At 45.3% G+C, this 17,090-nt stretch overlaps 1 protein-coding gene across 3 annotated transcripts in view; it reads right to left on the reverse strand.

The window, feature by feature from the left end:
• Window positions 1-17,090, reverse strand: part of p (WD40 repeat domain-containing protein pink) — a 48,403-nt gene that overhangs the window by 17,166 nt on the left and 14,147 nt on the right. For 2 of the 3 annotated variants that reach the window (XR_012827333.1, XM_075688630.1), the window contains exons 10-17: window positions 12,445-12,545; window positions 9,977-11,171; window positions 8,495-8,640; window positions 7,875-7,992; window positions 6,167-7,519; window positions 2,598-2,759; window positions 1,337-1,450; window positions 268-375 (exon numbers count right to left, since the gene is read on the reverse strand). Coding sequence is in view for 2 of the 3 variants with exons in the window: in XM_075688630.1 (XP_075544745.1) it covers window positions 268-375; window positions 1,337-1,450; window positions 2,598-2,759; window positions 6,167-7,519; window positions 7,875-7,992; window positions 8,495-8,640; window positions 9,977-11,171; window positions 12,445-12,545 (3,297 nt within the window). In the remaining variant the exon portion in view is untranslated. The remainder of the gene's footprint in view (window positions 1-267; window positions 376-1,336; window positions 1,451-2,597; window positions 2,760-6,166; window positions 7,520-7,874; window positions 7,993-8,494; window positions 8,641-9,976; window positions 11,172-12,444; window positions 12,546-17,090) is intronic. The other variant, XM_075688631.1, reaches the window with a different exon arrangement.

Consider the following 17,090-nt stretch of genomic DNA (forward strand, 5'->3'; position numbering starts at 1 on the left):
ACCTGTGCTATTGAGTTTGTCACCAAGTACACCTATTTGCATGCTTTTTGGAGCTCGCTTTGGAAAATACCATTTTCGGATGATACATTTTATTTCCCAGTTCCTTTGAAGTTCATATCGATGAGATTACACTGTACATACCACAACTATGACCCCCATCACCTCATTTCAAGTCAGGAAATACCGAGCAATGGTTACAGCTACTACTATTATACAGCTGCCAAGTTAAAAACCAACGGAAGGGAAACAAGAATGTATTTTTCTTACGCATATGTCCGACAAAGCTCCAAGCTTTTCTGGGATATCCAGTCCTTGTTGCACAACACAGCTTTCAAGTGCTCGTACATAGGCCAGTTAGTTTTGTGTGAGTTGTAGCTGAAACAAAAAGAAAAATGCCACATGAGCCAGCCAATAAATGGGCTTAGAGGTTTAAGAGCTTTCATGTCGCACAAAGCCTCTACGTCTTTTCCTGACAGCGCTACCTCAAGATGGCACAGCTTCAGCCAGCAACTACTTAACTGAGCCTTCTAGGTTGACGAAGTCCTAGGGTGACGTGAAAAAAACACTTCTTGAAGGAAGTGGTCTGATGGCACATCGACACTCACTTGAGCACGACACTACTGCAAGTGCTTGTAATTTAGCTTCTTACAATTTCATCTTGTTTATTTTTAAATTTATTTGAAGTTCAATATGTTGGGGCACTGGCAGCTGCCAAGATTTTTTTAACTGAATGCAGTCAACATGAAAGGGAAAGTTGCGTTATGTCAAATCATAGCTGCCTATAATTTTACAATGCCTGCCCAGTCGCTTTGCAGCGCATGGGAGCCAGTGGCCCATTGTGGAGGCGTCACATTCCTTAACATTTTATACCTGTTGTTAGGAAAGCATGGGCAACTTTCACAATGTGCTACTGTCACTCCTTTGCTTCCACACAACCTGCAATGAAAGAAAGTTGATGCGACCCTAACAGTGCCACATTAGCTGTGACCAAACACTGGGAAAGTGTTGGGTCCTCTAAAGGACTTTGGTGTCACTGTTTGTTTTTGGTGTCACTGAGCAAGCATTTAAAGAACTAACAGAAACTGACTGTAATTGTTTTGATGCTTCCATATCAAAGCAATTGCTTTGTTTAAAGTGCACAGTGAGTAGCACAAAATACATGCCACAGAGACAGCAGAACAGGCAGAGTGAAGCTTCAGACTTAAGTGGGCGCAGACAGTTTTTAGTGAGTACAGTTTTTTTCAGTCTCCCACACGTCCTGATATACAAGACACTTATTGAACATAACCAGCTTTCAGGAAATAATTGGGGAAGCTCGTGGATGCTTTTCTCTCACCTCGGAGCTCCGCAGGAACACTTGAGGCACTCATTATTTACAGATTGCAAGCACTGCGTTACCCACTCCCACCGAACCTCTTCATTCTCAAGGTACTTGCGAAATGACGAGAGCCTAGAAAGACACACATAAAACAAATAAAACATAAAACCAAGAATTTCCACCTCAAACTACAAACAATTTCACAATTTTTCTTTTTCTGCCCTATAATCAATTCCATGCGTACTTTTCCCAAGATGTTTTCAGGCCATTGAGCATCCTTTGGAAAACTCATGCATGCTATTCAATTACATCTCAACACCTTTAACTGAAGGCGACAAAATGTAAGTAGAAACACAATGAAATTTCTATAAAAGGCTTTGTAAGGGACGCATCCAGTGGTGTAGCAATGAGGGGGGCCGGGGGGGCCGTGGGTCCCGGGTGAAAGGGGCCAGCAGGGGGGGGGGGGGGGTGTGTCATATATGTCTGAAGACATCCGAAAATTGTCGATATCCTCGCCTTCCTCGACTACACCCGGGGGGGTGTGTGACAGAAGAGCTAAGGGCCCCGGGTGCCAGACGACCTAGCTACGCCACTGGACGCATCCATGATGTGTAGCAGGCTCGAGTTGTACACCCAGCACTCCTAAACTCTGGAGCATGTGAACTATCTTGTGCTTCATTTATGGCTCTGGAGTGCCAACGAGGCTACACAGCAAGGGTGAAAAAGAGCTCAGGTTATACATGTCCACTGGATTGAGACTACTGAAAAGAGGCAGGGCCTTGGTGGTTCTGTCATTACTAGCAGTATCCATTTTCACCCTCGCCTTTATCACACTTTGCCTTGTCTAGGTTTGGAAAACAGACTTGTGCCTGTTTGATGTCTTCGATTATCCTTTGTTGGCTCTCTTTATATGTCAAAGGTTTAAAGGAATATACTGACTGTTTAAAAAAAATATAGTGTAGCCTGCGCCAACTGCTGCTGCTGGGGTGAGTGTAAAGCATTGGGTTGCTGCTGCAGTGCCTTGCACTAGACTGATTTAACAGTGCACAAATTCTTAGAAGCCTCAGGGTGCCTTTATCAGTTAAAATCTGGTCAGTACTAGCCACAAGGTTTCACTACCACAAGGCTTCACTGCTGCGAGGCTTCACTTTATACAGACAACCACAATAGTGGTGGGCTACACCTTTCGTTTTGGATCAGTTTATACCTTTGCCTTTTCTTGCAAAGCAAATAGAAGCAAGAGCATGCCAAAAGGTGTGGTTGATGAACGTGTGCTTACATCTGCGGCAAGGTGAAACAGCTTAGAGCACCCTGCATGGCTCCGAGGAAAAAGGATTCCACCTTGCACAACTGGGTGAAGTAGAGGATATCTCTTGCTGACAGACAGCTGGCTTTCTTGGTGAATGTGTCTTCCAATTTCTCCTGTGCCACTTCATGCAATCTGCAGGGGAACACCAGTGCTCATTAGAAGCATTAAAATTTGCTGGCTAGGTTGACGATTCAGAGCTGTTTGGATAAAACAACCGATAGAAATCAAATTTCTTTAATGGCAAGTCAAGGTAATGTCTTGAAGCATCCAACAATCTTTAAGTGCTCATCACCAGGCCACATAGGATATTTTGGTTATACACTGCAAGTTGTTACGTGCCTTTTAAGGAATGTTCTACCACAAGAATTTTTCAAATTAGTTCATTACTAGCAGGGATGAAAATATTTGAAGTGCTGCAAACCCATGACCTCAAGAGGCGAGCATCGCTGCTAACATAGACACTCTCTCCACTTGCCCCATTTAGCCTTTGTAAGCGAAATTTTTTCCAAACATTCTTCCTCATCCGAGCCAGAGGATCGCTTGATGAATACGTCATGGACCAGATGGTCAGACGCTGGAATACACAGAGACTGCGTGGCACCACGTGTGCTGTCTTCCCACGCATTTACTGCTGAAGGGTCCATAATGTTGAGTTTCAGAGATGAGTTGAAGTGAGAGGCAGACGAAGCATTCACTGCCCGCTGCCGGTGCTTTTCATGACAGAGGGCATCCCACTGCGGGCGACACAATTAGCCATGGAGGCAAGTCGACTCGAAAGCGTGGCTGGCTTTGCTTCATACCGCTGATATGAAGCTATTGTCAATATGGCATGAAACCGTATCTTTCTTTATCGACACTTCAATTCAACAAAAAGAATTTTTCCTCATTAAAGTTTGCCTTTTCTAAGTGGCCGAAAATTCTGAAAATTCTGCGACCCATTCCAATTTAAAAAAATATATATTTTGACAACTCTACTTATTTGCATAAAAGGTAATATTTTAATGTAATGAAATTTCAGTACAACGAAGTACATTGCCAATTTTACTAAATATGTCACATTAGGATTTAATGGTATATAAGATGTAGCTATTCCGTAAGACGTGTCACAGATCAAAACAACTTCACTGTGAAACATCCGAAGTGAAATATCTAAGAACATACTTATTTGCGTAGCATCTGCAGCATAGCCAGCTAAGTATGAAATGGAATAAAGGGTTACCTGAGCCTGTTGTAAGCAGCATAATCTACTGGCTGTGAAAAGCAACAGGCCCATTTTTGTCTCACTGCCACACATACCATGCTAAGTAACTAAGCACACATGCATTCTATGCTACCAAATTATCATCATCATCATAAGCCTATTTAAGTCTACAGCAGGGCAAAGGCCTCTTCCAACAATCTCTAGCTTTTCCTGTACCGAGTCAATTGACTTCTGTCATATTGTTACTAGTGCTCTTAGTCTAGACGTAGTTGCCGCCTAGTTATTGTGTTTTTGTTGTAGCAATGAGCCAGCGATGTCAGATCGTTCATGCGTCCTGAAAATTCTCATTCTTTTTAGTTGTAGCTAGACAGGCCCATCAAATAAATTTTATTTGCAGGCTCCAAGATGCTGGCAGTAGTTATAAATAACGAACAAACAAGTGGGCGGCAATTCGATCAGACACCTGACATCCACGCTTGCTACTTCCAATGCCACCGAGCTGTTTGTTGTCTACGCAGGCACCAACAAACCCAGTTTATTGCTGGACTATATCTTGTTTCTACTTTCCTGCCCACCGCCACAGCCACGTGACAATAAGCCAACAAATTTTTTAACCTGATCACACCACCTAATACTTTGCTACCTTGACTGCATTTCCCTTCCATCGGCATCTATTCTGTCAATCTAACAGATCTATGGTTATCTTCGAATTACAGAAAGCTAAGCATGTTGATAGGGGTTCCCCATCTGAAAAATCAGGTGTTAAATAATATGGAAAAAAGAAACAAAAAGGACAACACAAGTGCCAACCAATTGAAATGTCTCGCTGTTGTGGAAAAAGAAGGAGAACACATCAAACTATTTTTACATGCCCTATTGAAGACAGCACCAACAAATCACTTATAGGCACCTGTGTTCACTCCAAAAGATATTGGTTGAGGCATGACGATTCTTAATCAAAAATTGGCTTACACGCATGCTACCGCAATTACTGATATATGACCAGCCTTGACTATATGACACGCTTCTTCATTCTTCTGTCTGAATATAACTTCACTATTTTTAAATTTCAGAATGCAGCTGCATTTATGACAGTGAAACAAAAGCTTAGATGACATTGCACTGACAAACGAGCATAAGTACCACTCATTTCCTCTCTGATCAAGGCAATGACCTATCCACCTTAGAAAGTGCTCACAGCTAAAGGACACCTCACTACAGAAGTGTGAGGCATCATACAAAAGTACAAGCTGGAAAGCACCTAGCAGCTGCATATCTTAGTGGCTCTCTGATCCTAGGTTCAACAGCCAATGTCAAGGGAAGATGACTCGGAAGGCTGCTGAGAGCCTTCATTCAGTAACATGGTCGATTCTACCAAAAGGAAAAAATGCCCCACTGATTGCACTGGAGACTGCTATCAATGAGGCAGTCTGCAGTTACAAGACTGGCACTATATTCATGCCCACACAGAGTACTGCATCTCTCTTGGTTTGAAACCCAGGCAACATGCTCTTTGTATAGTAGCAGCAAAGAAGACATACAAAGAAAAAGGGGGGGGGGGGGAGCGAAGGCACACCAGACCAGAGGCCACATGTCCAAGAAGCCTCGCATCACAAAACACACCAAAGACTACAGATTTGGTGCCTTTTAGAGAACTGGAGAGAAGGTGAAACTTTGAGGGCTGTTTTCTTAAAACTGTTTTTTTTTTTGTTTCTGCTCAGTTTCTGAATCTGATTTCTTTGTTACCGTTTAGCCTATTTGGACCTTTGTGTGCGTGCGTGCTTCCTCTCTTTCTCTCTCTCTCTTTTTTTTGTCACGTTCGTTGGGCTACAGTGCAGGTTGTGACAGCCTCGCATTTTTATCTTGACTTTTTATAAATTTGTGATGTGGCTATTCGTTCACCCTAAAAGTGTGCTTGATGTGAAGGTAACAAAAAATGACACTCCCCAAAACTTGCATTGCGGGGGTTCAAAAATAGCAAGACTGTTACGACCTTCAGCACGCATTTAGCTATACTCAACGAGCCTTCCATTGCATTTTTTAGGCTCCCGAGGCCCTCCAGAAATTTCAAGGGAGAAAAATTCTGCTCAATATAACATTCTCAAGGTATCAACCTGAAACTTTTATGGAAGCATCAGGGATACATTCTAAACATTTGTGCCGCTCTTCATCAAAATCCATGATGAAATAAGGAAGTTGATCTTCAAAGCCACATCCCCCTTAAGTCCTGCAAATTACATTTCACTAAACTGAAAGCGCCACAGAAGAAAACAGCTGCTGAAGAAATTATTTCAAACAGCATTCTGTTTTCAAAGTGCTACATCTCCATACAACTTACAGCACAAGGTAGGGTAGAAGCAGCCATGGTTGATTGGCCAAATTTTCCACCTGATGCGCGATGATGACCAGATGCTCAGGACCACTTTCATTCCGATGTCGAGCCTTCAACTCTTGAAGCACACCCAACACTACAGTGCTCCACGTCTCAAAACATGGATTCTCCGTGAGCTGCACAACGTCCCACACAACTTCAATATCAAGGAGGTGAAAGTAATACCGAATGAAGAGTGCGGTTTTGGCATCATTTACATGGTTTTTGAACAACTCTGTCTTCTCCTTACTCTGTGCAATCATTGGCATCCAGGAAATTGACGTGGCTTCGCTTTGAGAACCCTGACTAGGCGACAGATCACTGTAAACTGACAAGTTTCTTTGGCCTGTGAAACCCTCGCCTGCTACACTTTGGCATGAATCCGCTGCTTCGTGCGACGCAAAACCATTCACACCGATGGCACCCAAACACTCGTCTCTAGAAACTTTAGAGCCTTCTGTTGGCACTGCTGCATCTTCACGCATGCTGACATTCTCATTCTCTCGAAGAGGAGACTGACTGGGCGAAGCACCTGAAACAGTGGCAAGGTCTGCCACGCCCTGCTCCTGATTCGCACTCTCAGTTCCATCACCATTCGTCTCTTGCCTGCACTGACTGAGAGACATTTTCCTAACACAGAGTGCATCTGGTTGCTGCCCCGATTCTTCAGGCCGGAAGTCCAAATTGATTGAGAAGCCTCCGCAAGACGAAGACATGCTCTGGAACATGGCCGATTCACTGCAGGAGTCGACAGTTGGCATCTCGGAGAGGTGAAACCCGTACTTCTCAGATGCCGAGGACCGCATTGAAAGACTGAGGTCGCAGTGCGTCGAAGTGTCTTCACTCCCGAGCGAATTTGTACTACTGTGCTTGGAGAGCTTATTGTCTGTAGCAGCAGAGCTGCCGTTATACATTGACGACATAAGTTTCTCACGACTTTCAACTTCGGACACCTTTGTGGCAACTCTTTCCACACTGCCCAGTGTTCGTGTTTGAAAGCACAGCATAGCCAACTCCCGAGCCTTCTCTGCCACTTCGGAGGGGAGGCGAAATGGATCGCTGGTGAAGATGGATTTGATAAGGTTCACTTGCGCGCTGATTCTGGTCTCACTCTGGGAGCTGGGAGAAGAGAATGTTTCATCAGGTGACTTCTGTACACTATCACAGTGGCTTATAGCAGCAGGAAGCTTTGCTGTCTCCGTAGATGCTATCTGGTTGACTATAGAAATCTGAGTGGAATGTAGAGCGTCAAGCCATTCTTCAAGGACCATGACAAGGCTGGGACCATGGTAAAATATGCCGGGGTCACTGGCATTTGAGCTGGAAAAAAAAGATTTTTTTTCCAGTCAAGCCCAACGCTGTCGGGTGAATGCTGAAAATATTGACAAGTGCAGTAAAACTATTCGTCATAAATACGGGAGACAAATTACGCAAAAAACTGAACTCTTTACTAGTCACTTTTACACACAGGTGTTTCAGCAATTACTTTCTAAAATAATTAAATATAGAGGATTCGAGGCAAAATGATTAATTTTTGCTGGTTGTGATTTATAACAGTGACAGCACTAATATACATACAGTAGTAATATTGGGACAAAGCAATAAAGCTAAAATACAAACATAGCAAACAAACGGCAAGAAAAAAAGAACACAAAGAAAATAATTAAGGTTTTACCTTGCTTGCAGCGTTGCCTCAATGAAGCTGCTGTTCACACCAGGCAGGAAAGACCAAAACTCATCCTTTGGTGTCAAGTGCTTGCTAAAATTTTCTGCTGGCTTTACGTTAGGCTCAGCTGCATTAAAAGATAAAGAAAACATTAATTAGTACAATGTCACAAATGAGGTACATGCATATGCGCCTAATTAGAATTAGAATTAGGTACATTGTGGTGTAACGCATGCAAAAGAAAACTACAAACATGTGTATTCGCTGGTAAATAAGACATTTCCTTTTATCTTGCACTTCTTCGTACACCTTAAGGCTTGTTGTGAAGTGATGCTTTCGATTTAGTGGCTTAAAAATTGTTATTTTTATGTTTATATACATGCAACAATGTTTTCAACTGTACAGTTATAGTATTCTAATAATTCATGTCATTTATGACTGCAAAAGTATGCAATAATACTATTGCCATGCTATGAGGAGTGCCACTGATGTCCATCAACCCAATCTTTTTCTTTCTTGCTCCTCGCATGATGCAATTAAAATTCAAGCACAAGAAATTGCTCAGTCAAATGGCTTGAACTGCACTGAACTGAAGAGGGGCACGTCACATTTCACAGCTTGCAACACACCTGGAGTGCACTCTGGTACCACAGACAATGGAGATGGGAGGCCCACGTCTGCGGCTTGGTCTACTGAAAAGTACTTCAACTTGTTCTCCAGGCCACGGAGGTTTTTCAGTATGGAGTCTTTTCCATTGGATAGCCTCGATGAAAGCCTACAGAACAGAGAAAGAGAAATGTCTCTTGACCGAGTTCGTATTTGCTGAAAGAGGACACGCGCGCACGCACGCACGCGCGCACACACGCACGCACGCATGCACGCACGCACACACACACACACACACACACACACACAAAAAGGAAGACATATTGACAATGCACGGGCAGGACTTCCAAGTTATCTAGTTTGAAGTCGGCACCCTAAATAAATCAGTTGGAAGTGTCACTAGTCTGTTGTCAATGTGTCTTAATTCTTGAATGTGTCCTCTTTGTGGCAAATATGTCCTTCAGAGGCGACAAAGCAGAACGGCAAAACTGCTGTTAACGTGATTGGGGCCTTCTGGATCAAAACTTCAAATTAGCAGCAAATGTGCTATCAATACTATGGACACAACAACTAATCAAATCCAGGCCCATGGCAGCCGCATTTCCATGGGGGCAAAATGCAAAAACGACCCTGTACCATGCATTCAGCACACATTAAAGAATCCCAGGTGGTCAAAATTAATCTGGAGACACCCACCACAGCAAGTCTCATAATCATATTCTGGTTTTGGCCCAGGAAACCCCAGAATTTTAATAGACACAACCAATTTATGGCAATTTCTCAAAGTAAAAGCCAAATGGAGTCACATGCAGTGTCTTCACAAAGTACTTCTGGATACTTGGCAGGAGGGAAGTCGTGATTTGCTGGTTTAGTTTCGTTTAGACAGAAAATTTCCTCCAGCTGTTTATACAATGTCAAACTGTTGGAACCAGGTCCTGAGTAGGCCAGATGCCCACAGATGATGCTGCGGAAGCGTATGTTCAAGTTACTGGCACAATTATTAGCCTATTTTATGCCCATTACAGGATGAACCCACTCCCAGCTATGCATCTACAATTACAGCTGTCTAGAATCAGCTGACTCCACTCTACTGTCTGCAAGTTTCATCATCTCACCAGTTACAATATGGTTATATACTGCAATAAACATCACTAAAACACTTCACATTACCAATATATTGTATTATTACACTACAATAAGAACATTACAAGTACACTACATATTAAATCAATGGCAGCCATCGTTTGGTGTTGGCCCTTTTACTTATACAAAATTCCACAGAATGGGGGAAATAAACAGTACACGACTCACATTTTTTTAACAGTCATGAAACGTACAGGAGTTCACAGTTAACGCCCTGCAGGGGTTCCTGTACACATTTATTACACAAAGGAAGGGTATATACTATTATAATGCAATAATTACTCTGAATGCGTACAAAATTTCATCAGGCAGACACCCATCTTTTTCTAAGTACCAGAATCGCCAAACCTGGGAGTACTTACGTATCTCGAAGCTTCGCAAGATCAGCAACATTAGCCAGCTGAGCAAGGTCAGTGCCTCGCATGGTGAAGGCAGCGGGTACAAGGCTTGAGCCGTACACCCCCAAGCTGAGGTACTGGTAGACGCTTTCGTAGCCCACATCTTGTTCAGCATACATGCTGGCCAACACCTCCGGGTCTACCCTGTCCAAAGGACTCATCGGCGAATCCAAGGGTGATGCAGGAATGGCTGGTAATATCCGCAGAGCACTCCCATAGGCCTTCTTGTTGTTGCCCCGTTCAGCCACAGAGCACCCCGGGGTCGGTGACACTTCGGAGTCCTCGGGAGTTTCCCTGCCTGAACTGTTGCTGCTGCCGACTTTTGTTGTCTCCTTGTTCTGATCACGGCTTCCCACGCTGAGGCCCACAAATGCAGAGCTCTTGGCTACAGTTGGTAGCTGCCGCGGCCTCTCTGAGAGTGTTCGTGACGGCTGAGATTCGTGCGTTACCTGTCGAGGAGCATCCAGGCTCAGGCTTCTCTCTCTCTGCCCACTCGACAAGCCCACGGTTCTCCGGGCTGGTCTTGGACTGCATGCCTTGGTTGGTTTGAGTTTCAAAAAGGACTCTGCCGATGGTATTTTGTCTAATGTGCCCAGTGGTGGAGGATCACTTCCACGCCTCACTGTTTTTCGCACAGGTCTTGGGCTGGACACCAGATGGGTCTTGACAGGCTCCGATGAGTGGCAGCGGACGTGACGAGGTGAAGAAACACCCAATTCATCCTTGGATTTCTGGGCTTCTCTGCTGCGTCGTTTGGTTGGCGCACGCTCAACAGACACATGTGCAAGGTTAGATGATGCTGGGTCTAAGCATTCTTCTTTGGCAAGGTCAACCTTTGGCTTAGCTGGCTTGTTAGTGATGTCAACATCGTAGCTGTCCAAGAGTACCTTTGCAACAGACATGGCCAATGAAACCTGACCGGCCTCCTGGAGTTTGTCGTGGAGTTCAAAGCACAGTTCGCTGGACAGAGTCTTTTCAAAGGCTGGCTTAGGAATCAGAAGCTGGTTTTGGCAGAGAAACTGACCACACAGCGTTGCATAATTGTGCTGCAGGAGGCACAGGACAGCTTGCACTGGCGTCAGCAGGCAACAGGCACAGAATTCGCCACTGTGCAGTTGGATGTAAATGTTGTTGCGCACACACCTCAAATCTTTCACATCTGAAAAGACAAAAGCACAATCACAACTTTAGCTTTCTTTCTTTGCTCGTACCTAGTGCGACAACTCTAGCATAAAGTATGTTGAGTGGCGCTCATGTACAGCCAAAAACTTGAATCTGATCAGAACTGCACATCACTGGCCGCAACATCCAAGGAACCTTTTTATTGTTGCTGGAGTGAATGCCACAATGTTTGGGCTGCACTGGAACTGCAATGGCAGCTGCATTGACTCAAATGTGACATGACCATGTCCAGTCACATATTCACACACGGTTACTTATTTCTCAATTTACCACATGTTGCAAAGATTGCACACCATTTTGATCAACCATGCAAACATATGCCATGCATAATCAACACATTGAATAAATGGCACAATGGCTATAATAAAGTCTAGCACCGATATTGCCCCATTGTCATGGCAGCAAAGAACCACCAGTGGCACAATGCAAATTGTGAAAGTAACTGCTAATTGGCTGAACCTTTGCCCAGCAAAACAAGTAACATTCAGCACAATGATAGTGGTGAGCGCACTCGTCGACTCTTAAAAATCTGATATGCGAGTCAAGTGCTTCAGCTTTCATATGTGACTCATCGAAGGTTTCAGCGTAACCGCTTTGGCTGCATGCCTTCCAGAAAGTACTCCACAATTCGTGTCATGTATACAATCCGATTACACCATGTTAGATGACAACAGACAATGGATAGAAACAGCAAAAGCATTTGAGAAACTTCTGATACAGAAAGGCAGCTCATCTGCTGAGCTGCAACACTGTAACACAGATTGCCATATGAAAAATGTTCACCGACATCATAAACAGTTTATATGCATGTCAATATTTAGCACAACACAGAATTATGACACCAAAGCTAATGTACGGTGCAACTATCCCTACTTTCATCTTAATTTAATAACCATATCATACCACAGCGACTGCATATTTATGGGGGCAAAACGCAAAAACACTCATGTACTTAGATTTAGGTGCACGTTAAAGAACCCCAGGTGGTCCAAATTTCTGGAGTCCCCCACGACGGCATGCCTCATAATCTGATTATGGTTTTGGCACGTAAAATCCCATAATTTAATTTTAATTTTTAACCATATCTTACAGTATCGAAACAGATCAAAAGTAAAACACCTAAATAAATTCACTGGTTAGTGCACATGGTTGTGAGCAGTGTTTTCAGCTATGCAGAAAAGACTAGTGCTGTGACCCCTTCTTAGCGCATAGCAAAAATAAAATTGCGAGGTTCCAGTTTGCGTTCTCACCTTTCAGCTCGTCATTCCACAGAACTATCTCTCCTGCTTGTGGATCAATTACATAAAGGCCGTTGGAACTCCATGATATCAGATATGGCAAGTTGTGACTGCTGCAATGCAAGAGAACAAAAACATGTTTTTAAAGGTTCACTGCCACCACCTTAAAGAAAGAAAGACAAGTTACAAAACGAATGAGACTTCAGCTATACTTTGAAATTTTTAACTTTCATTTGATTGCTAGATGTCCTAAAATTTTACAAAACAAAGCTGCACAGGAGATATGAGAATTGCGAATGCTAATAGCTGTGGAAAGCTATAACTTTAAACATTTTGCCTCATTAAAATGCCCTAATAATTACGTACACGCTGCATTTTTTGTGTGATTTGCTCCACCAGAATGAGGCCATTACAACTGGGAAGCAAACCTAAGACAGTACACTGCAATGCTGCAGTCACGCATCCCCCAAATGAGTGCAGAAAGCCTGATTAACATGTGAATAAATAGCAGGTTTATCTATTATAGAGCTCGAGCTGGTATGTATTTACGTATTAGGAGTGGCCATTCTGGCAGGATGCTGGGACGAAAATACTGTTACGTGAAGCTGAAGCCGAATACTATTTACAATTTATTTACAGGGAAGCTCACGGAGGCCAAAATGGTGATGCTATATCAAGCCGGCACACGCATCGTCTTCGTCCTCCTCAGTGCAGCCACACTGCGGCGGCTGTGCCGTAGCATCACCCCCGCCTGTAGAAGCACCGTCCCGGTGCTTAATCTACACATCCGCGGTGAAAGGTGTGTGGTATGGTTTTAGTCTTGCCACGTGAATGATGTCACTTGCAGCTGATGATGACACTGAGAGATCGGCGGGCATGATTTCATACGTGACATCGGTCACTTGTCGTACCACACGGTAAGGGCCAGTGTAGCGCGACAGCAGCTTTTCGGAAAGGCCCACACGTCGAACGGGTGACCAGAGAAGCACCAGAGAACCCAGAGGAAAGTGCACGTCACGATGGTGGCAATCATAGAGGCATCTCTGACACTCCTGTGGGGCCTCCAGATGGGTGCGGGCGAGCTGGCGCGCGTGGCGGCGTGTGCGATCGCGTCGCGGGCATATTCAGTGGCGGAACGTGTGGCCGAGGGCAGCAAAGTGTCCAAGGGCAACACGGGTTCTCGGCCATATAGGAGATAGAATGGTGAATAGCCGGCGGTGTGATGAATTATATGCGAACGTCACATATGGTAAGTGAAGATCCCAGTCGTGGTGGTCGGTCGCAACGTATTTCGAAAGCATGTCGGTGATGGTCCGGTTGAGGCGCTCCATGAGGCCGTTGGTCTGTGGGTGGTAGGACGTGCTGAACTTGTGCTTTGTCGAGCAGGAGCGGAGGATGTCCTCGACGAATGCCGACAGAAAGCTGCGGCCACGGTCAGTGAGTAATTGGCGCGGAGCACCGTGCACTAAAACGATGTCATAGAGCAGAAAGTCAGCAACGTCAGTAGCGAAACTTGTCGGGAGGGCTCTGGTGATTGCGTACAGCGTAGCATAATCGGTAGCGACGGCGACCCATTTATTTCTGGAGCCCGAAAGAGGAAATGGTCCAAGAAGGTCTAGACCAACACGGAAAAAGGGTTCGGGTGGGATGTCGATTGGCTGAAGACATCCAGCTGGAGGTGTGGAGGGCTTCTTCCAGTGCTGACAGGGCTCACAAGCGGCAACGTAGCGCCGCACGAAGCGGGCGAGACCCAGCCAAAAGAATCGACGGCGTACACAGTCGTATGTGCGTGAGACGCCCAAGTGTCCAGCCAAGGGAGCATCGTGAAGTTGCTGGAGGACAGTCGAACGCAGGTGCGATGGAATGACGAGCAGAAAGTCAAGGCCGTGTGGATCAAAATTGCGGCGGTATAATGCCCCCTCCTTAAGGACAAACATCCGGAGAGAGGCGCCGCCAGGAGTTGACTCCAGATGGTCGATGAGGGCTCGCAATGGAGGATTGCGCCGTCGTTCGTTGCCGATTTTAAGCAACTGGGACACAGAGAAAACGCAAGCGATGGCGTCCGCATCAGCCGGTTCGTCGACGGGGTAGTGGGGCAAACAATCGGCATCCTGGTGCAAGCGTCCCATCTTATATACCACGGAGAAGGTATATTCTTGCAGGCGTAACGCCCAGCGAGCGAGTCGTCCCGTGGGGTCCTTGAGCGAGGATAGCCAGCAGAGAGTGTGGTAATCAGTGATGACAAAGAAGGGTCGTCCGTACAAGTATGGACGAAATTTTGCAACAGCCCACACAAGAGCGAGGCACTCGCGCTCTGTGCTTGAATAATTGCACTCGGCGGGTGATAGAAGTCAGCTGGCATAGGCTATAACGCGATCATGTCCACGCTGGCGCTGTGCTAACACTGCTCCTATGCCGTGACCACTGGCATCAGTTCGAACTTCCGTTGAGGCAGATGGGTCAAAGTGGGCCAAAATTGGAGGCGTGGCAAGGAGAGTAGTCAACTGCGAAAAAGATGCGGCATGGTTAGAACCCCAAGAGAAAGGGGTGTCTTTCTTCAAGAGGTCGGTAAGGGGACGTGCGATGGTCGCAAAATCCGTCACAAAGCGCCGGAAATAAGAGCACAGCCCTATGAAACTAGGAACGTCCTTGGTAGACTTTGGAACAGGAAATATCGTAATGGAGCGAATTTTGTCCGGATCGGGTCACACGCCTCTGGCGCCTACGAGGTGTCCATGGATGGCGATTTGGCGGCGAGCGAAATGACATTTTGATGAGTTAAACTGGAGACCGGCACGGCAGAACACGTCAAGAATTGCTGAAAGACGGTCTAGATGCGTGTCGAATGTGGGTGAATAAACGATAACGTCGTCCAGATAGCACAAACAGGTGGACCACTTGAACCCCTGAAGCAAAGAGTCCATCATTCGTTCGAAGGTAGCGGGCGCATTGCAGAGACCGAAAGGCATCACCTTGAACTGGTAAAGGCCATCAGGGGTAACAAATGCAGTCTTCTCTTGGTCCATGTCATCGACGGATATCTGCCAGAAGCCGGACCGTAAGTCGATAGAAGAAAAATAGGTGGCACCGTACAGGCAGTCTAGAGCGTCATAAATACGTGGCAAAGGGTACACGTCCTTTTTTGTGATTTTGTTCAGGTGGCGATAATCTACACAAAAGCGCCAAGTTCCATCCTTCTTTTTGACAAGTACGACGGGAGATGCCCAGGGCCTACAGGAAGGCTCGATAATGTCCTTTGCAAGCATCTTTTTGACCTCCTGTTGGATAAAAGCTCGTTCCGACGCACAAACACGATATGAACGTCGGTGAATAGGGCTCGCATAGCCAGTATTTATGCGATGGGTCACGACGGACGTTTGACCTAAGGGTCTATTGTCAAAGTAAAAAATGTCGCGATAGCCTTCAAGAACGCGGCAAAGAGCTTCAGCTTGAGCAGGTGTAAGGTCAGAGGAAACCATCTTCTTAATGTTGACGTATGAAGTCACGGTATGGGCTGAGCTGTAACGATCTTGCACTGTGAATGGCTCGACCAAACGGATTGCCAAAAAGGTCACGTAGCTTGTCTTTGAAGAGATCCCAGCTCGAGATCTCCTCTTCGTGAGTTTGGAACCACGCCAATGGAGCTCCGTCGAGGTAGAAAAGCATGTTGGCAAGCATAATAGGCGGATCCCACCTGTGACTGGTGCTGACACGTTCATATAAACGGAGCCAGTCGTCAACATCACGACTGCCGACTCCGCTAAAACACCAGGATCCCGAGGTGGGGAAACGGCGACGTAGGTTGGGGCTGCAGGCGGAGACGGTTGCGTAGATGAAGTGCCGCCAGCAGGAGCCAAGTTGCATTGTCGCCGTTGCGACCGCTGCGAAGCTCAATGACGGGTATGGGGAACGTCCACCTCCACCAAATTAATATTACGTGAAGCTGAAGCCGAATACTATTTACAATTTATTTACAGGGAAGCTCACGGAGGCCAAAATGGCGACGCTATATCAAGCTGGCACACACGTCGTCTTCATCCTCCTCAGTGCAGCCACACTGCGGCGGCTGTTCCGAAGCAATACAAACAGCACTACCAGTGGCCATGATCAAACTAAATGTGCTGGGTTATCCTTTAGCAGTGTAACACTTATTAGTGGTGAAAAGTACAATGTTTTAAAAAATTTGCGTTGCTACAAGAATGTCTATACCAGCAGATGAGCATTTTCAACCACAATCCAACAAGATGCTCTGCATGCTTTGGTTGGGCCCAGTGTCACAGGATGTTGCACCAGCAATGATTTTTGCATTTACATCCTGGAGCTCCACTTTAGGAATACCACTGAAATATATATATATATATATATATATATATATATATATATATATATATAACAGCTAGAACTCTCCGATTTTAAAAAGCTATGTTTCTTTTAACATGTTCTGGGTATTAAAGCTACGACATAGCCTCATAAAAGAAAGCGTGCAGAGCTGCCGTGATTGCTGAAAGCCATCACTGTTGCACGAGCCGCAATCACAGCAACAACTGAGCTGAAAAACATATTGGCATTGACACAAGAGATCAATGGATTGTAATAACTAGAACATGCACTGTGCATAAGCAAAAGAAATCAAAGGAGGCATGCCTCTATTGTCTTAC

This window comes from Dermacentor variabilis, chromosome 4 (assembly GCF_050947875.1).
Source record: "Dermacentor variabilis isolate Ectoservices chromosome 4, ASM5094787v1, whole genome shotgun sequence".
Lineage (NCBI taxonomy): Eukaryota > Metazoa > Arthropoda > Arachnida > Ixodida > Ixodidae > Dermacentor > Dermacentor variabilis.